Source organism: Trachypithecus francoisi, unplaced genomic scaffold (genome assembly GCF_009764315.1).
Source record: "Trachypithecus francoisi isolate TF-2019V2 unplaced genomic scaffold, Tfra_2.0 Lachesis_group11, whole genome shotgun sequence".
Lineage (NCBI taxonomy): Eukaryota > Metazoa > Chordata > Mammalia > Primates > Cercopithecidae > Trachypithecus > Trachypithecus francoisi.
In genome coordinates this window covers 96,757,855-96,780,116 of record NW_022681456.1, presented here as the reverse complement: position 1 = coordinate 96,780,116, position 22,262 = coordinate 96,757,855, and the positions used below count along the sequence as shown (strand labels likewise).

The window sequence follows — 22,262 nt, the reverse complement described above, 5'->3', positions numbered from 1 at the left end:
ACAAACCCCAAAAATATACGTCTACCCAGTACAAAGTTATGTAAATTGTTGCTTTTGTCGTTTTCAATCAATACGTAGAGACAATTTAGATAATTCAAGTCCCAAAAGCACTTATCCCAGCTCCCATCAAATTTGCCTAGAATATTTGCCTCAAATAAATCAAGTAACTCACAAATTTTATTTTGTGCTGTGTAGACAAGGGCTTGTTAGTCAAAAAAGGTACATTATGAAATTTTAAAAGATCATCCCACCACTTCAGTGAAATTTTGAATTTAGAGCTGACAGTGTACTGTAATCCTTGACATAGATTTTATTTGGCAACTCAGACCTTTCTGATTTGAAAGAATTTTCAGTCAGTGGGGGATTGTGTACATATTTTAATATTAACGTAGAAGTAATAACTACTTATTACCATTCGGTATTTATAAAGTTCTCTTTGGATTCTTACATCATTACTCTTTTACCTCTCAAAATTAATTACATTTTTTTTTTTGAGACAGAGTCTCACTGTTGCTGACACTGGAGTGCAGTGGGGTGATCTGGGTTCAGTGCAGCCTCCAACTCTCCAATCCAAGGGATCCTCCCACGTTAGCCTCCCAAGTATCTGGAACCACAGTGCATACCACCACACCCAGCTAATTGTTGTCTTTTTGTAGAGACAGGGTTTCGTCATATTGGCCAGGATGGTGTCAAACTCCTGGGCTCAAGAGATCACCCGCCTTGGCTTCCTAAAGTGCTTGGATTACAGGCATGAGCTGCCACGCCCAGCCTAAAACTACTTTCTTAAAACTTTTTTTTTTTTTTTTTTTTTTTTTTTTGAGACGGAGTCTCGCTTTGTCGCCCAGGCTGGAGTGCAATGGCGCGATCTCGGCTCACAACAAGCTCCACCTCCTGGGTTCCCGCCATTCTCCTTCCTCAGCCTCCTGAGTAGCTGGGACTACAGGCGCCCGCCACCACGCCCGGCTAGTTTTTTTTTTTTGGATTTTTAGTAGAGACGGGGTTTCACGGTGTTAGCCAGGATGGTCTCCATCTCCTGACCTCGTGATCCACCCACCTCGGCCTCCCAAAGTGCTGAAACAAACTTCCTAGATTTTGTGAGGTTTCAATAATTCCTTATATGGTTTTTGAAGAGTGTTACTTTCTGAAAATGGTTTTAACAATATAAATGTTCTCAAAGCTTTAGAATATGGAAATAGTATAGTTCACCTCAAAAAAGACTTTTTGTTAGAAGTCTGCACGCGTTATATACTTTTTTAACCAAGTGAGGCTTCCGAAAACTATGAAGTAAAGTTTCAGAATTACTGAGCTCCCCAGAGACATTAAATCTAAGAATTTAAAAAGCTGTGTGAGCTGCTGCTTGGATGGTATAATATCTGTGTGTGGAAACTCTTCTTTTAAATATGCATAGCAGGTAACTTGTTCCTAAAACACATTATAAAAATCTTTGAATATTCTATGAAAATGAAAGAAATATCCTTGCTGTCCTGCAAAAATAATGTCTGCATGTTGGTTCTACCTTTGGGTTCTACTGACTTTGAGTCACTTAGTAGGCTTTGTAATAAATTTTTTCATCCCCTCAAAACCATAAAATGCATTTTCCTATTCACTTTTTAAAGTTGATATAATTAATTAGGGAATACTAAAATTTTATTTTGGTTTCTTTGAAGAAAAGTATTATCTTAGAAAATAAAAATGTAGCCCTAATCTCAATATATGCTGAAATTAATTTTAGAGATTAAAATTTACATTTTAACACATGTATTCCAATGGCTTGATTCGTTTAGTCTCTACTATGATATATTCAGAATGAGTTTGTGCTCTAAAGTAGATGTGATAAGATAAGGGAGACTCTACAATATGGTAGACTCTTTCTACATATGTAATATCTTATTCTATACTTTTAGGAAACATAACACTAGGAATATGTTTAGATAATAATGACTTAAAAGAGGCACTGTCAATGTGTGAAGACTTAAATAGAAGGATATTTTTCTATAGATTTTAAACAAAAATCCCACTGTGAATTCATTTTAAAACATAAACCATAGGAAGCATTCTTCCTTTGGTTCTGATCCTTCCACATCAGAAATTTCTTTTCTTGTTTGCTATGTTTATTTTGTTCTACATACAATACAATGTAAACTCAAAAATTGTAAGTTAACAAGTTTGCATGTCTATCCTAGAGTTGTAATCATAGTATAATACAAGAAAAACCAGCAATATAAGTAGCATGATCCATAAACATTTTTTCATGTTTATAATATTTTATTTCATGTGTGCATCAATATAGAAATTTAGAATATTTGGTTTCTGAAGGAAAAAGTTGTCTAAATAATTCTAAAACACTCCATAGCATAGTATACACAATACTATTTCATTTGTATTTAACTAAATACACAATTTAACTGAAAATTTAAAACCTCACATTAATTTGATATTCTTAAAGAACATTTATATAATAAATATTAATCATAGAATTATGATACCAAAAAAAGTAAATCCTTTTATGACCTTATTTATTAGTCAGAAAGCATTTACTGAGTATTTCCTCTTCCTGAATTTTAATGCCAAATAATGATATTACAACCATTAAATATGCACATGAAATACATTTAATAAAGTAGAAGAGAATGGGTTAGTCTCTTAAATTTCTTTGAAGATGTCAAAGTCGGTGAAATACCAAAGATTTTATGTGGTGTTTGCTTTATATTGAAATGCTCTAATTTTTAGTAGCATAAATCTTACTGTAGACTATATTTTCTGGTTAAATCTATAATGCAAAAATTATCCAAAATATTTTAAAAGATCATATATGCCACAGAAAAAGTATGGCTTCTCTTTGTAATGATGTGGATAATTGAGGCAATTACTTAGATCACTGAAATATACAATTACCTATATATTTTAAATAGAACGACTTGAAGCCTTTATTTTACTTCTGTCATACGTTCATACAAATTAAAAAGTTTTAGATACTAAAACTATGTGCACAAGCAGGCTGGAACCAAGAATGTCACAGTTGAACTCCAGAGACTAAATTTTAAAAGCAAAGACAAAATTCTTGATTTAGGGAGCAGAAAATCAAACTTCAGGCCATAAAGTAATATTAAGGGTACATTAGGAGATACATAAAGTATCTCCAGTATACTGGAGAAGTGTGTGTCAGTCATTCAGTCAAAAAAATTACAAATAAGTAAAAGCAACACTGAAATATATCTGAGTATTTATCAAAGCTGAATTTTTATTGGCAGTGACAGTATGCTACATCTCTTTGTTTCTCCCAGATAAATAACTATAAAATTTTCTTTTCCAGGCATGATTTGACTATAACATGAATAAATAGCTAAACATATTTTTGTTTGGTTTTAATTATCTCAGGTTGTATCTATTGTAATCAGCAACAAGTGCTAAAGGTTAAGAATTTGTGCTTTCAAGAAAAGATTCTGGACTTCTGAATATCAGAAGAAATATCTAGTTTTCAGATAAAGGAAACCAGAGTAAAACACAGAGAGGTCTTGGAAACATCTGTGTCTGTTAGGAAGCATGAACTAAACCTTACATAAGAAAGCACAATAGATTCAGGTTGGTGTAATCTGAAATATTTCAATTCCTCTGGCATGAGGTAATCACGAATTCCAGTATTGTCTGGATTACAACTATCTGCTAGGTTTACAGTTGGGATTCTCCTCATCAGAACTAAAGAAAGGCTATTAGAATTTTAAATTCACCCATTCAGAATCTAAGTCCATTATATCTACCTCTATACCCCCAAACTGACAAGTTAGCAACGCCTTACTCTCCTATTCCCATCAATAATACTATATATATTTCCTTGTCAACTACATTTAGACTTTGAGAATTGTGTTTTACATCAGACTTCAATTAAAGTAATGTTGCTGTTATAAACCCATAGATGTTATCCCTTTAACACTGTCCCTACTACCCAAGCTTCATGTGATGTTGAAAAATGAAAACTCATAAATGTGAAATCTGAAGGCTCCACATTTTGAAGCCGTCATATAGGTAAACTTGGGCAAGAAACTGAACTTCATTTCATTTATCAACAAAAGCAGAACGACCATAAGTTATGTATGCCTATCAGGATTTTTGCAAGGATCATATGGAAAAGTCTGTAAAAAAAGTACTTTGTAGACGGAAAAGCTCTATGCATATTCAAAGTGTACTTTAGATGGCATTCATAACAATGGTTTTGTTATTCTTTTTCTTATCTTTTCTACCAACCTAATATAGGTTTTCATTACTCTCCTAATGACCTCCATAACCTTCCAACTAGTCCTTGCACTTCTGTATCTGTCTGATTCCAATTCATTCTACAGATATTTTCCCACACCTTTGGCCATGCCAAAATGTGCCTGATTCGGAGTCAAAAAGTTTCTCAAAGATTCCAAAATTTCAATGGGATTCAATACATAAACCCCAGTGTGTCATTACAGGCCTTCTACCTTATGATCTTGACCTACTTTTCTATGTCTTCATTTCTCCTGAATTCCCTCTAATACATTATAACCTACTCAGAACCACATTGCCAAAGCAGAACTTTTCATCCACAATATCTGCCCTTTTTTGAGTCCTTCATTCCTTTCAGATAAATCACATATCATACTTTATCATGAACATATCTGGGATACTTCAACACAGATGTGAACTTATCCTTTCCTGAAATCCAGCATCACATTATACCTCTCTCAGGCAACATTCATGCTGTACCTGGTATTTTGTTCCTGGAATTTTATCGCACACTTTACAGGAACATACCCTTCTTCAGTCCATGGGCTGGATAGCAATCATCTTTAAATTCCCCTGCAGTAACTAGTATAGTGACCCATACTTAATAGATGTTCAGAAAACATTTGCTAAAACATAACAGTTTCACCAAGTGAGGTTACTAAGTTTGTTAGAGACAGGATCTCCCTCTGTCTCCCAGGCTGGAGTGCAATGGTGTGATCACAGTTCACTGCAGCCTGGATCTAATGGGCTCAAGCGATCCTCCCACCCCAGGCTATCAAGTAGCTAGGACCACAGGGGTGCATCACCATGCTGGGCTAATTAAAAAAAAGTATTTGTAGAGACAAGGTCTCACCATGCTACCCAGGCTGGTCTCAAACTCCTGGGCTCAAGCCCAGGAGTTTGAATTTATTTCAATAAAAGCTCTCCAGGTGATTCTTATGCATACCTCCAGTAAAAACCACTGCTTTAAGTGGCCCAATATGTATTAAGTGGCCCATATGCCAATATGTATTTCTGGCAACCAGTAGGACAATTTCAATATATTTTGTTCTTGATTACAGAAAGAGGTCAAGGTATTCTATGTCATAGGATGGAGATGACAACGTCATCACAGAGATATTCAAAATATTCTTTAATACAAAAAAAAAAAAAAAACCTTTTGAACACAGATCAAAAATATTTTAGGATGTAGGTGGTAAGATTACCTAAAGTCACAAACATGCTAATCAATGAAGTATTTTATGCAGTAACTTGGTGGTCAAGAGGATTACCATGAATGGGGGAAAGAAGTCAGGCTTTCACGTTTTTTCTTTGGAAACCTTACTATATTTCTCATGCATGTTACAATATAAATAAACCATTTTTCCATACTAATTTTTTCTTAAGCTACAAATTGTAAGATAGTTAGACAACATAAGATGATAACAAAATTGACAATAACAAACAATGCTGAGGTGCTTCAGAGTTGAACGACTAAATATCATTTTGACACAAGTGTCAGTTTCTCAACATGATATTGAGAACTCTGCTTTCTTTCATTAGAAGACTGTTCTTTGCTAAAAGCATCTTTATAATAAATCATTCATAAATGTCTCGAATGTAACAGGAACAGAAATATTTTCGGTTTAAGGACAAAAACTAACACACCTTGGAGAAGCTAACAGGAACTTGAATCAAAATCATCAGCTGTAAAGCAGGTATTATCTTAATTTTTACAGAGAATAAAGTGCAATTAAAAGTTTCCTCTTTGTTACCGCTCAACTTTAAAACAGGAACTAGAATCAAAAAAGTGATTGAATTTGCATATGACTTAGATGGTTTTGGTCTCCTGAACTAATAAGATTGAAATGTAATATATCTTAATCGAATGAATGAGAAAAAAATGTAAGATGTGGTTTTTATGAAGAGAAATAAGAAACGTGGGACAAATGAGTGATCTGCAGGCCACCTCAGATCAGGCACACCAAAATCCAAGCCTCTATTATTGGCATATAGAATTACTCTCATCTGATCTTCCCACACTTTTCAGAAGCAACCAGATTTTCTGAATTTGTTTTTAAAGAAAAGCAGATCCTGATTCAGTAATAAAACACTATATGCTCTACGAACAGTTTAATCAAACTACTACCACCAATATTCGTAGCTATCGCCAAAGATTTTCTACACAGAATCTTTTGTAGTGTCACTGCTTATTCTCCATTTTGTGTCTCTCTCACACCGAGGTGAAGTCTCTGCTTGCTTACGTACTCATCTGTGTCTCAATACCACAAGTAAAGGAGTATGAACTGGATTATGAATTTAAGTTATTTAGCCACCTACAGGAATGGAGAATTGGTATGACAAGTTGGCTTATTTATAATGTGGACATTTCTAGACAGTTGGTTAAAACCTTCTTTTCTGAATATATTTTTAAAGCTCCTGGGAAAAAATGTTGAGGATACAGAACTGCATAAAAAAAGGGGTAAAAAGTGTATTTCATCCCACCATCCAGGGATAATCTTTCTGATGGTCAATATATCTTTTCCATGTATATATTTTAAGAAAATATTCCAGATACACTGTATAAAGCTGCACTGTTCAATCTAGTACACATTAGCCACCTGCACTCACTGAGTCCTTGAAATGTGGCTAGTATGAATTGAGTGTTCCTGTAAGTATGTACAACATACACTGTATTTCAAAGATAGTACATAAAAAAGAAAAGTATCTCAATAATTTAGATATTAATCATGTTGAATACTTCTGATATCAATTTAAGATATATTATTAAAATTAATTTTAACTGGTTCTATTTACATTTTTAATACGGCTACTAGAATAGATGTAATTTACATTTCTATTAGACAGTACTAGTATAAAGTACTCTGCAATTTTCACTTTTCATTTTATTTAAAAAAAGCATACTCCCAAATAAGTAAGCATTCCTAGAAAGCAATACTGTTGTAATTATTTATTTATTTGATTATTTATTTATTTTTTGAGACAGTCTCACTCTGTCGCCCAGGCTGGAATGCAATGGCGCGATCTCTGCTCACTTAAACGTCCACTTCCTGGGCTTAAGTGATTCTCCTGCCTCAGCCTCCCGAGTAGCTGGGATTACAGGCATGAGCCACCATGCCCAGCTAATTTTTGTATTTTTAGTAGAGATGGGGTTTTGCCATATTGGCCAGGCTGGTCTCCAATTTCTGACCTCAAGTGATCTGCCTGCTGTGCCCTCCCAAAGAGCTGGGATTACAGGCATAAGCGACTGCACCCAGACGCAATACTATTAATAGATACATAATACTCTTTTTGATAGAAGTACCACAATTTAATTTGGACATCAGTGTTTTGTTCTATCATAAATAACTGAGTTGAACATTTTTACCACAAGCCTTTTTCAGGTTTCTGATATTACCTTAGAATACATTCTTGGAAATAAAATTACTAGATAAAAGTCATAACAGTATTTTTAGGGATATTAATACAAGTAACTAAATAAGTTTCAGAAAATTTGCACCCATTTATAATACCTTAAAAATATAAAAACACCTATCTCAGTTCACCCTAAACAGCACTGGGTAATATATATTAAAATATTTGCCCATTTCATTTAAAAAGTTATTTAGTTTAAATAGTTTACATTAGTTTAAATGTTATTTGTTATATGTTAAGTTATATGTTTTAAATTCTTTTTTGTTGTTGTTGATTACTAGTTGACATGGTTTGAGCTCTGTGTCCCCACCCAAATCTCATCTTGTAGCTCCTATAATTCCCACATGTTCTGGGAGGAACCCTGTGGGAGGTAATTAAATCATGGGGGTGGGTCTTTCTCATGTTGTTCTTGTGATAGTGAATAAGTGTCACAAGATCTGATGGTTTTGATAAATGAGAGTCTCCCTGCACAAGTTACTTCTTTGCCTGCTGCCATCCATGTGAGACCTGACTTGCTCCTCCTTGCCTTCTGCCATGATTGTGAGTCTTCCCCAGCCATGTGGAATTGTAAGTTCAATTAAACCTCTTTCTTTTGTAAGTTGCCCAGTTTCAGGTATGTCTGTATCAGCAGCCTGAAAACAGGCTAATACAGTAAGTTGGTTCCAGTAGTGAGGTGTTGCTGAAAAGATACCCAAAAATACGGAAGCGACTTTGGAACTGGGTGACAGGCAGAGGCTGGAACAGCTTGGAGGGCTCAGAAGAAGACAGGAAAATGTGGGAAAGTTTGGAACTTCGTAGAGTCTTGCTGAATGGCTTTCACCAAAAGCCTGATAGCGATATGGACAGTAAGGTCCAGGCTGAGGATTACGAACTTATTGGGAAGTGGAATAAAGGTGACTCTTGTTATGTTTTAGCAAAGAGACTGGCAGTATTTTGTCCCTGCCCTAACAATTTGCGGAACTTTGAACTTGAGAGGTGATTTAGGGTATCTGGGAGAGGAAATTTCTAAGCAGCAAAGCATTCAAGAGGTGATATGGGTGCCGTTAAAGGCATTCAGTTTTATAAGGGAAGCAGAGCATAAAAGTTCATGAAATTTGCAGCCTGACAATGTAATAGAAATGAAAATCTTATTTTCTAAGGAGAAATTCAAGCAGGCTGCAGAAATTTGCATAAGGAAGGAGGAGCCAAATGTTAATCCTCAAGACAATGGGGAAAATGTTTCCAGGGCATATCAGAGGTCTTCATGTCAGTCACTACCATCACAGGCCCAGAGGCCTAGGAGAAAATGGTTTCCTGGATTGGGCCCAGGGTCCCTGTGATGCTCTGTGCAGTCTAGAGACTTGGCGCTCTGCATCCCAGCCACTTCAGCTTGGACTAAAAGGGGTCAAGTGCAACTTGACCTATTGCTTCAGAGGCTGGAAGCCCGAAGCCTTGGCAGCTTCCACATGGTGTTGAGCCTGCAGGTGCACAGAAGTCAAGAACTGAGGTTTGGGAACCTCTGCTTAGATTTGAAAAGATGTATGGAAACCCCTAGATGCCCAGGAAGAAGTTTGCTGCAGGGGTGGGGCCCTCATGGAGAACCTCTGCTAGGACAGTGTGGAGGGGAAATGTGAGGTCGGAGCCCCCATATAGAGTCCCTACTGGGGCACCACCTAGTGGAGCTGTGAGAAGAGGGCCATGGTCCTCCAGACCCCAGAATGATAGATCTGCTGAGAGCTTGCACCTTGCACCTGGAAAAGCCACAGACCCTCAATACCAGCCCGTGAAAGCAGCCAGGAAGGGGGCTGTACCCTGCAAAGCCACAGGGGTGGAGCTGCCCAAGACCTGGGAACCCACCTCTTACATTAGCATGACCTGGCTGTGAGACATAGAGTCAAAGAAGATCATTTTGGAGTTTTAAGATTTGACTCCCTTGCTGGATTTTGGACTTGCATGGGGCCTGTAGCCCCTTTGTTTTGGTCAATGTCTCCCTTTTGGAATAGCTGTATTTATCCAATGTCTATACCCCAACTGTATCTAGGAAGTAACTAACTTGCTTTTGATTTTATAGGCTCATTGGCAGAAGGGACTTGCTTTGTCTCAGATGAGCCTTTGGACTGTGGACTTTTGAGTTAATGCTGAAATGAGTGAAGACTTTGGGGGCCCGTTGGGAGGGCAAGATTGGTTTTGAAATGTGAGGATATGAGATTTGGGAGGGGCCAGGGGCAGAATGATATGGTTTGGCTGTGTCCCCACCCAAATCTCATCTTGAATTCCCACGTGTTGTGGGAGGGACCTGGTGGGCAGGTCTTTCCCATGCTGTTCTCCTGATAGTAAATAAGTCTTACGAGATCTGATGGTTTGGAAAAATGGGAGTCTCCCTGCACAAGTTATCGCTTTGCTGCTGTCATCCATGTATGATGTGACTTGTTCCTCCTTGCCTTCAGCGTTGATTGTGAGGCTTCCCCAGCCACTTGCAACTGTATGTCCAGTTAAGCCTCTTTCTTTTGTAAATTGCCCAGTCTTGGGTATGTCTTTATCAGCAGCATGAAAACAGACTACTAGAGTAAAGTCTCAGGTATGTCATTATCAGCAGCATGAAAATGGACTAATACACTAGTACATTTCATTTTTAAAATATGTATTCACCTTTTTAAAAAAAATTGTCAAAGTCTTTGCCTCTTTCTAATTAGGTATGGGCATCTTCTTATTGTACTAGAGCTCTTTATAAATTAAAGAAATCTTATGTTACTATATATGTTGCAATTTATTTTCTAATCATCTTTTAACTTTTTGTTATATGATATTTTTACCTATAAAGCTTTATATATTTAAATCTGTGGACTTCATATAGCAATTCTCAGCTTGAGTTGCTGTGGGATGTTGAGTTAGAAAGCTAGGAATTTTGATACTACATTATGCCTACAAGCCAAATTAAAAACTAGCACTTTCAGATAAATTGAGTTCATTTTCAGTGATAGAGTTAATCCTAATTCAGCAATAGTGGCACTGGAGATAAAAAAATTATTTATTTTGGAAAGTTGGATTTATAATTCAGATTTTTTGACAGACATTTATAAAACCTCAGGTCCACCCACTTGCCCTCATTCCAGAGCTTCCTAGAGTATTTTGTCTAATTCACAATAGTCCTTATAATATCACTTTGTACCATTTCTATTATTCAGGCTATCGTTAGTTCTGATTTATTTTCTTTTCCACCAGGCTGCATTGTAAAAACTTTTTTCTACTACTGTGCTGCCCTCTTTACTATTCTTTTCTTTCAGTATCTGTTTACTTTTTAAAAATTCATCTTCAGTATTTTGTTGTATAAATTGTGATACTGTTGCAAAATAAATTTAGCCTGGTAACGAATATTTATACTCTTTTCATAAACATCTATGTTTATTCCATTTTTTCATGTCATAAAAGTATAACTAATTACATAATTAACTTCAGGAAATTAATTCATTCATTCTAGTGACAATGGAGGCAACATTTAATTATTTATTTCTAACAGATGTGAGAGTTGGCAATTGATTGGATTTAGTGGATGAGAGCAAGGGCAGGGTTAATATGACTATGATCTTTCCAGTCTGCAATGTTGGGGTTATAGTAATGCATAGGCCTTATATTCAAGGGATATAAATCAGTAAGGTCAAAGCAAATATAAAAATACAAATATATCTATCAACCCTCCCGTTGATAACTAGTCACTGCTCACCATTTTCTGTGTGCCTGGCTACTACCTCAGCTTCCCAGAACCTTCCCCTGGACTCCCTGGGCCACCTCATAATCCAGCAATTAAAAAGTTGGCTCTTGCAAAGAAAAGACCTTCCAGGACCCTATTCCCATTGTACAGCTCCCATCTATTTTGATGGCAGAAAAATATTTTCAATATCACCTCTGGTAACCTCACAACAGAATATAACTTCAGAGAGAAAAGGCAGATTTAGTGGTGAAATTCATAACTCATTCAGGATCAATTATCAATAAATATGCTTAATCTCTTCTTGGTAAACAAAGAGTTAACTCTAAAGGCCTCTTCTAGCCATAAGATTCTAATATCACTTTATACCAGAATTAGAATTTAATTTATATTCCAAATTTGACTGATGATATTCTAATGGAGATGAATTTAAATAGTAAGGTGATTAAAAATAAAAATTTAAAATATAAATGTATTTGATGATTTGAACTTGATAATTCTCCTGTTGGTGAAAGTTATCGGTATTTAGATATGGAATAAAGCAGAAAAAGTAAGCAATCTGAATGACAAGAAAGAGGATAGATTCCTGAATATAAAATCTAAGATACATGCAAATTGTGAAAACAAGACTAAGTAAATGACATCTAAATTAATTACTCACTATCTGAAGTTTCACCAGAGAAATAAAACCTCTAATATTATTTAAGGTAATTTCATGATTTAAAATAAAGGGGATATAAGTATTGATGGAGGACTGAGTGTTGATACAGAAAAATATCAGAGCTGGCAGGGCGCAGTGGCTCATGCCTGTAATCTCGGCACTTTGGGAGGACGAGACGGGTGGATCATTGAGCTCAGGAGTTTGAGACAAGCCTGGTCAACATGGTGAAACCCTGTCTTTAATAAAAATACAAAAATTATCCAGGCGTGGTGGTAGACACCTGTAATCCCAGCGACTTAGAAGGGCTGAGACCTGAACCCGGGAAGTAGAGGTTGCAGTGAACTTAGATCACACCACTGCACTCCAGCCTGGGTGACAGAGTGAGACTCCATCTCAAAAAAAAAAAAAAAAGAAAGAAAAGAAAAAGAAAAAGAAAGATATCAGAGCTCTATTTTAAGTCCTCTCTTCTGTATTACTGAAGTAACATAGCAAGAAACTACTACATTAAAGGCACTATAATCTACATTGTGAGGAATAATATGACAAAACACAGTCCTTGATTTCAGGTAGTTTATAATTACAGAAGTCTCCCCTACCCCTGTCCCCTTAACCACGGTTTTACTTTTTGTGGTTTCAGTACCTGCTGTCAACTACGACCTGTAAGTTAGGTGAGTACAGTACAATAAGATATTTTGACAGAGACCACATTCACATAACTTGTATTACAGGATATTATAATTGCTCTATCTTACTATTATTGTTCATCTCTTACTGTGCCCAAGGTAAAACGTAATCTTTAACGTCAGTATGTACGTATAGGAAAAATACAGCTATATAAAGAGTTCTGTACTATTCATGGTTTCAGGCATCCACTGGGGATCTTGGAACATATTCCCCCAGAGATAAGAGAGGATTACTGTGATATGAAGGACAAAGTAGAAACAAATAACTTCAATATAAGTCATAATGTGATAGATATGCCGATAAACATTCCAAAGTGGCAAAGTAAACACACAGGAGAGAGGGACTTTCAATATATAAGGAAAACTTTCATACAAATGACAGCACTGAAATCGAACCTGAATAGAATATCAACAGGCAAAATGAACACAGAAGGGCTTTCCAAATGGTGAGGCCAGGCAAATATGTGGGATAGAAGAACACAGGACAAACACCAAAACTGCATAGTGAAACTGGCTGAAATACCACTTTCCAAAATCCTGCAAAGATCTTCCAGTAGAGGGCTGGTGTTGAATATAATTTTCTTAAAAATGTTATTGAAAATGAGAAAAAGCCTTTCCTCTGAAACATTACCTGAAAGAATCCCAAACCATTCAAGGTAGGCAGGTGGAGATAGATATAGATATATAGATATAGATATAGATATAGATATAGATAGATATATAGAACATATTAAATAAAATTAAAATATTGTTGTATAAAGATTGAAGTTTTTAGTTAAGTCATGTTACCTGGCAAACTGTTGAACACATAATGAGTGCTCAGTAACAATTTCTTCATAAATGAATTAACATAATTTCTATTGAGTCATAAATACATGAAGATGTACAGAAGTTAAAAACTGATTAACACTTCAGGTGTACTAGATACATATAAAATTAAATCAGTCTTTCTTGAGAGCAAGAATTATAGACTGAAGTGAAAGGGAACAAAAAATTCACAAGCTACAGTTGAGAGAAATCATTACCTGTATTTTTAGCAGGTGGAAGACTAGATATGTCAGTGAATCATATATTGATTATGAAATTCCATTTATCAACATTTTAAGTCTCAAAGAAGTGATATGTAAGGGAACAAGAAAAAGAGGCTGAAACTTGCCTATTAAATACAGGTTTAGGATATTCAGGGTTAACTGCAAGCAAATTGTAGGTTACGGTTAAGGGAAGATTCCATAGAGTAAGTGAGGAAACAAAGTAAGAAAAATATAAAAGGTTTACAAATGCTTCTTCTAAATGAGTTCTAATGTTTTAGACAACTCACAAATACATTCTTAAGCACTAGGCAAGGAATAACTTGGTCATGATGATGCATAATCCCAGAATGAAAATATCAAATGCATTGATCAAATATCTTCTGAGATAACAACAGAAAATGACAGCATTTGTATGGCATTTTGGAGACAAATGAAGTTTGCATTTAATTATAATAAATATCATTATTGAAATGACTGCATTTGGTAAAATACAGAGTGGTAAAAATGAAACTTTTACCTCCCTGTTCACAAGCGGGGATTTTCTGATGGACAGTTCACTAACAGCCTTTTCATCAAAACGTCATTTTTCTGGTAGGCAGCAATCTACTTGGTGGCCCATTTACAATCAGTCCCACATCACAACCACATGGTATTAATGCAGCACTGTTCCACTAATGCTCCCTGAATTTTAAGTTAAGCTACAAATTCAGCTGCAGAAACTTCAAGCAATTGAAGCTTTTCAAGGATACCGCTACTGATTGCTTTGCAACCAAGACAAGGCTCTCAGCACTTGAGCTTTTCAATTGTTAAAGTGAGCTTTAAATATTCTTCCTTCACATCTTTTAAAGAAATAGTGATCCACTCATCTCGGAAAAAAAGATAGTGAGAAGTATAGGAATGATTTTAGTATTGTGGTTTAACTTGTTGAAAATTGAATACATTTCAACTGATTATTAATACCAAGGTCAAGCAATGCCTCTAACTCTCAGACCCTTGTCAATGTGTTTTAATAAAAGGAACAGATAACTGTATTTCTTCTACTCTAGATTAGCTCGAGATACCTAATTTAATGTCAACTGGTTATATGCTCAACAGAGCATTACCACATTTCTGTATGCTTCATAGATTTGTGAGGTGTTTCTTACAGAATTAATTTCAGTTGATGAATTCAGTAAAAAATGCCATCAGAGTTCACACCAGTCCCTGAAGTGCCCAATCTGTGAATATCATTACCACAACTGTCTGAAATACTCTAGCTAGTAAAACAAAATGTGATTATAAGCAAGTAAAGCATTTTCTACTTTTTTTTATTTTTTTTTAAGACAGGCGTCTCACTGTCACTCAGGCTAGAGTGCAGTAGCATGATCATAGTTGACTGAAGCCTCAACCTCATGGGCTCAAGCCATCTTCCTGCCTCAGTCTCCTGAGTAGCGAGGACTACAGGCACATGCCACCATGCCCAGCTAATATTTGTATTTTTTTCACAGAGACAGGGTCTTGTTTTGTTGCTCTGGCTGCCACTTTAATATTTGACTGACATATTCTCTCTAGATTGAAAGAGCACATTGCCTTATTGGTTTTCTGTGAGTAAATTTATACACAAAATAACACAGATACCTGACCAGCTTTTCCCCATTTTATAAGGAGTAGATTCTAGACTTCTATTAAATTCAGACAAACATTTCATCTGATGTAAAGTTACTTATGATGCATATTACATGGATTCATTAAAGTCTATGTAGTACCATCTAATATGGCAGCCCCTAGCCACATGCTGCTATAACTTTAAACGTAGGTAGCCTGAATTGAGATGTGCTGCAAACATAAAATATATACCACATTTCAAAGACTTAGTATTTTTAAAAAGTAAAAATCCTTCTTAGTAATTTTATATTGATTCTATATTAAAATGATAATATTCTGGAAACACAAGATTAAATAAAATATATTACTACATTAATCTGGTTTATTTTTACTTTGCAATGTTATCACTAGAAAATTTAAAATTATATATGTGACTTGCATTATATTTCCATTGGACAATGTTAGTCCAAGCTGTCAAAAAACATCCACTGAGCAAATAACATTTTTTAAGAAGAAGAATTAAAAGTTCTGGATCAACAAATAGGGTAAAAAATGACACATGTACAGGATTTAGGACAAATACTAATGATGGCAGGAATACAAAAATAAGTAATAGGAAACAGTCTCTGTTGATCGTTATGTTGTGAAATATAATGAGTCCTATCATAGTCACTTCAATTTTTTTTAAAAAATCTACATTGGGCAAATTTGTCAGATTAAAAAAATGTAAAAAGTGTAATAACCATGTTATTAGACCACACATAATCATAAGCTTCATATCAATTTGTATAATAATCCACACAGTGATCATTATTATTAAATTATAAAATTAATGTCTGGATTTTAAAAAACTTTTATGTATTATATTTTTTTGGAGACTAATGCACCTTTCAAATTTCATACATAAGACATGTTATTGAATTAAAAGGGTTATCACGAATTATTTTAATTTTTCTTTTTATATGGCATCCACAAACTGATCATTTTGCTAACACTGAAAAAGGTTTCTTGGTGAAAATGTATTATGTAGAATTATACACTAAATTTTCTACATTAAAATATAGATCTATTTTTGGATTAATAAAAGAGCACTTAAACATTACAAAGGTATTAAACTTACACTTACAAAATTACAATCCATTCCCCTAATTATTCTACTAATCATATAATTCATTTCCAAGGAATGTTTAAATTTCACCTAACGATGTTTTCCCCTCCCAATCTCACCCCTTTATTTTCAGTCTTTAACTTTTTAGACTTCTTTTGAATATGTTGTTAATGATGATATAGTAAAATGAGTATTTAAAAATACATCAATATATCCTCCAGCACCGCCCATCTTCCCCCCCAGGCAGTTGATAACCCAATGACAAAATATGCTGATCAAATCTCAATATCTAAATAGTTTCTTTGCTTTTAAAAGTGATGTCTCAAAAGTAAATTACTATTTCTTGTTGAAAAATATTTTTCCTATCTAATGGCCCAAATCCTCTGTGAACGAACTCTTGCTTTCTCTCTCTCTCTCTATTCTTGCTCTTATTATAGCTCTCATTTGCTTAATCTAAGCCACCTCTTTTTTACATTTTACTGGTTCTTTCAATGCCTATTAGGATTCTTTCAGAGTCTGTAATACTCATTTCTTTCTACCTAACTTCTAGTTACATAAAAACTGTTACCAAGAAAAGCTTTATCCACTTTTCCAGACAATATACAATTTCAGACAATAAAAAAAATTATGTTAGATTGTTTCTTAAATTTTCCTTATAGTCTTCACAACTATCACATTAAAGTAGCACAGAATAAGTCCAATGTCTAGGTTGAAGCCTTTCACTTAATGCCAAGAATTACGATTACAATGCTATAAAAAAGACAGTGCAATAGTTATGAATATACTATTGGAAGTAGACTGCCAGGGTTCAAGCCCTGGTTCCACCATTGATTAGTTTTGTGACTTTAGGCAAGTTACTTCTTTGCCTGAGTTTCTTTATCTGTAAAAGGTAATTAATGTAGTACCTATCATTTATTGTGAAAATTAAATAAAGAATAACATTAAAAATGCTTACAGAATACCTGGCATGTTAGAAACTTTCAATAAATCATATCCTGAATAGGAACGCTCAAAGTGCTCAAGTCAGGAAAAAAGATAATTAAATTCCAAGGTAATTCTGATCTTCAAGGCTATTCAAAATTCTTGTGGCTCAGAAATAGATTGGAGACAATAGGAGAGTCACAGAAACTCACCATTTGAAGGAAGACATTATAATATCTATAATTTCAGCAAATTTAGGATTGAACATCTATGAATGTGGATGAAACCTAAATTTATACCCCTTATTTATTAGTGGTTAAATTAAAACCATTTCCCAAAGTTTTAAGCCATTTCTCATGTGCCCAAAAATACTCATCTCTAATTCTAATGTAATATCACATACATTTCTGTTACATTAGGATTAGAGACAAGTTCTATTTAGAAATAACTCCAAAAACAGGTTTTATATTTTCAAACTGAAAATCAGTCAGATGTGCTTCAGCCTCAAGGATTGTGTTTATGTAAAATTAAAGGAGCTCTGGCAGCGAGCTGCACTTTTTGTTTCTGAACGGGAACCTGGTTAAAAATTACTAGGGAAAAGCCACCACTTTTGCCTATTCACAATTAAAATAGAAAATAGGGTATATAATATAGGGCATAAAGTCCTTTACTCAGATTGGCATTACTTCCTTTTCTGTTATTCTGAGCAGCAAAATTCATTTTCTCAGTTAATCAAGTTTAATAACGCAATGGAGCATAACTCCCTATGGAAAAATAGAAGGTTTTCTGATAAGGTTTCTCCAGAATGCACATAGAACTAAATAATACACTAATCAAATGAATACCTGGCAGAAATGTAAAGATCAGTAGCATAGCATGTATTATTATGATGTTATCTCTAAGAGCAAACTTCAAATCTGTGTTATAACTCATTTTCATAATAATGTTTGGGATACAACTTAAAGACTGAAATATTTGAGTCTTATATACTTATTTGGTAGCAGCTAAAGTGTGGAATAGTAATCTCCACTTCTCTCCCCATCTTCTCTTATCACTTCTTGAAAGAAAAGAAAATACTATTTGCATCAAATTCCAGGACACTTCTTGTACCGTGTTTGTCAGTAGGCATATGGGCAAGTGTCATACACATGATGGCATGTGGCTCTCCAACTGAGCAACTTTCTGCCTATGCAGCAGAAGGGATGAGAAGGGGGTGCCCCCTCAGCACAGGCCAGCCTTCTTGAACTTGTTCCTGTATTCACAGGAGTGTTCAGGTATCCAGGCACTTTCATCCCTTTGGGGTTGGTTTCTGGCTTGTACATGATGCGGAGAGAAAAGCATTGTTTAGCTTTAACCTCATGTTTCAGCTCCATTTATCAGTGAGCTATGGATTTGAGTTTAGGACACACATCAACTGAAAAATTAAAAGTACCCTTTGCTTTCCTATTTATCATTCTTCCTTGACATCTGCATATTCAGCCCTTTCAGGCAGTAGTCTAGGGCAAAATAGGTTTTGAGCATTTCTGGGTCCCTTGGCTTAAGATCACTTTACAAACATCATCATCCTATGTAGATGACAGTAGAAACAAAATATGCTTAAAAAAGAAAAAGTAGTGTGTTTCTTCTCTTTTAGTCTTTAATATCTACTTTGATATGCAGAGGACTACAGTGATTGCAGAGCTCTGAACAACTATTTGTTTGACAATGACCAGACACAATTCTTGAGTTTTGTTGTATTTTATATATATATATATATATATATATATATATATATATATATATATACACACAGAGTTGGGTGGTGAATGCAATGCTTACTTCTGTTCCCTTGAACAGTATGGGATATCAATGTTATAAAAATGTTCAGAGAAAGTGTGAGATGCAGAAATTTGATACTCATTACAGCTATAAAACTAGACATCTATAATTATCAGATTTAAGTTGAAAATTTTTACCAAGTTACTGGAAATAAGAAAAACCTCTATTTCATCTCGAGGTTGGAGAAAATATGCTCATTCTTAACATTTCATGTAAATGCATCAGTAACATTTGGAAAAACAAAACAAATATGCAATCTAAAAGTTACAATTTAAAAATGTGGCCATTTCAATGTATGTGCCTCTTAAAGTACACCCAGTTCAAGAGTAAGAAGATAAGAAAAGTCTTACCTCCCATCTCGATCCCAGTCATACACCTCTACTTTGATTGTTCTGTACATGAGAAAAACATAAAGTTACTTAGTAAGATCAAAATAATGTATGGACGAGAATTTAAAAATAAGCTTTTTTTTTAGATAAAACAGCGTATGCTTATAGATTTTACATATGAATTTGAAGTTAATTTTGCTAATTTCATTACTATAATCCAATTCGTATCGTAAAAGAGGCTTCTAAAATCTTCATTGATTCCTTAAAGAGAGTAAGAAGAGTCTACAGGGGAAGCAGGTGCAGTTTGATAGAGCCCCCCAAAGGGATGGTATGCACCCACTTCTCCACTCTTGAAAATCACTGTCTTGGAGCAGTGTTTCTCAAACTCAGCATAGATCAGAATCATATGGAGCACTTGTCCAAACATGGATTACTGGACCTCTCTCCTGGAGTTTCTGATTAAGTAGGTCTGCATTGGGACCAGATAATTTGAATTTCTATGAGATCACCAGGTGATGCTGACTGATGCTGTTAATCAGGAAGAACATTATGAACTTTCTTAAGAACTTTTCTAAGAACTTTCTTAGGAAAAAATGAGTCCAGCTAAATACAGATATGATCTTATTAAATGAAAAGAATGATAGTCAAGTGGCATGATAAATTTCAAAGTAAACTTAGTAACATATTGGTAATCAATAGTTCTATGATATGGGTTAATGAAACTATTTTTCTATCACATGTAACAAACTAAAGATTGAGATTTTTACTTTTTATTTGCTTTTCTTTTGGGATGGATGGGGTTTTTATATTATAATCATACAATAAAGTTTCATTAGAAAAAAAACCTGGATATTAAGAAATCTTCAGCCGGGCGCGGTGGCTCAAGCCTGTAATCCCAGCACTTTGGGAGGCCGAGACGGGCGGATCACGAGGTCAGGAGATCGAGACCATCCTGGCTAACACGGTGAAACCCCGTCTCTACTAAAAATACAAAAAAACTAGCCGGGCAAGGTGGCGGGCGCCTGTAGTCCCAGCTACTCCGGAGGCTGAGGCGGGAGAATGGCGTGGGCCCGGGAGGCGGAGCTTGCAGTGAGCTGAGATCCGGCCACTGCACTCCAGCCCGGGCGACAGAGCAAGACTCCGTCTCAAAAAAAAAAAAAAAAAAAGAAATCTTCAGGTATATTGTGGGAAAATCCTCAGGCCCACCTTACCCAGGTAATTGTGAAACATTAAAATCTCTTGTGCTACAACTATGGAACTTTTGTGAGTCAGCAATCATGAGTTATGCCAAATAACATTTTCAAGAGTATTTCAGGGTTGATAATATATCTAAGCATAGTGTTGCAACTTTTGTTTTCCTACTTGTTCCACTCTAGAAGGATCGTACCACGGCAAAGGCTTAAGGCAATGAAGATTCTGAAATAAATTTTGAATACATTAAAATTTAAAATTAATATTCAATGTATTTTTGCATTTACATATTTTCATTTTTGGAAAGTTAAGTTTAACCAAATTTTAATTAGCCAACTTATGCCACTTCTCCAAATCACTGTAGATTTTTTTTAAAGTTATTTGAAGATTTTTGAATAAACTATCCTTCTTACCTATCATAGTCTCCATTACATAATGCTCTGACTGAGATCTTGAATGCTTGCCATACCGGATTTAGAGTGTTTTTGACAACTTCTGTTTTATGACAAATTGTAAAACTGTAAAAAAAAAAAAAAAGTTTTCAGTTATTTGCATGATTTGACTATTTTAATTGATCTATTGTTTTAGTAGTTATTCCTCTATTTACTTTTTGTTCAGAATAGTCAGTCCCACTGTTGCTGCTACATCACTTCATGAAAAGAGATATGTGATTTTAAAACTTGAAAGATCACCTCACCATAATCTACTTTGTAATAAATTTACCAAAAGCAAACTGAAAATTCAATAAATCCTAAAGCTGTTTTGTAAACAATCTCTGTAAAAATTGTGGTGACATGCAGATGGAGTGAAAAATATCCATAGGTCCCTAAGAATATGAAGGTCACCAGCAACTTTGAGAACAGTTTTGTTGGAGTGTTGAGAAGAAAAACCTGGTTTTAGAGTGAGTTTAAGAAAGAGAAGAGAAACTGAGGCACACTGTGTAAACTTTTTTTTTAGTCTAGCTGTGAAGAAAAAGAAAAAAATCAGAATAATTTAAGGAAAAAGAAAAGATTAATCACAGGAAAGGTTTTCATTGTTCTTGTTGTTACTTCTTGATGGAAGAAATAACAGCAAGGTTGTCTGCTAAAGGAAAAGATCTGGTAGAAAGGAAGCCACTTCTGATGCATGACAGAAAGGTGGGAGCAATGTTTTTTTGTTTGTTTGTTTGTTTTTGAGATGGAGTCTCAGTCTGTTGCCCAGGCTGGAGTGCAGTGGCGCGATCTCGGCTCACTGTAACCTCTGCCGCCCAGGTTCATGCAATTCTCCTGCCTCAGTCTCCCAAGTAGCTGGGATGACAGGCGCCTGCCACTGCACCCAGCTAATTTTTGTATTTTTAGTAGAGACGAGGTTGCACCATCTTGGCCCAGCTGATCTTGAACTCCTGACCTTGTGATCCACCTGCCCCAGCCTCCCAAAGTGCTGGGATTACAGGCGTGAGCCACTGCGCCCAACCAGGAGCAATGTCTTTTAAGCAGGTAAGAGTAGATGGGATCCTGAGCATCAGTGGAGGAGCTGCCCTTGAATGGCCAGATAGTCATTCTGCAAGAACATTCAGGAAGGCAGAGTACATGGGTTGATGTTGTGGTGGG

General features: G+C 35.3%; 1 protein-coding gene across 4 annotated transcripts in view; it reads right to left on the bottom strand.

The window, feature by feature from the left end:
• CPNE8 (copine 8) overlaps positions 1-22,262 on the bottom strand; it is a 259,399-nt gene that overhangs the window by 87,890 nt on the left and 149,247 nt on the right. For all 4 annotated transcript variants that reach the window (XR_004439964.1, XM_033222447.1, XM_033222445.1 and 1 more), the window contains exons 9-10: positions 21,087-21,191; positions 19,504-19,545 (exon numbers count right to left, since the gene is read on the bottom strand). Coding sequence is in view for 3 of the 4 variants with exons in the window: in XM_033222447.1 (XP_033078338.1) it covers positions 19,504-19,545; positions 21,087-21,191 (147 nt within the window). In the remaining variant the exon portion in view is untranslated. The remainder of the gene's footprint in view (positions 1-19,503; positions 19,546-21,086; positions 21,192-22,262) is intronic.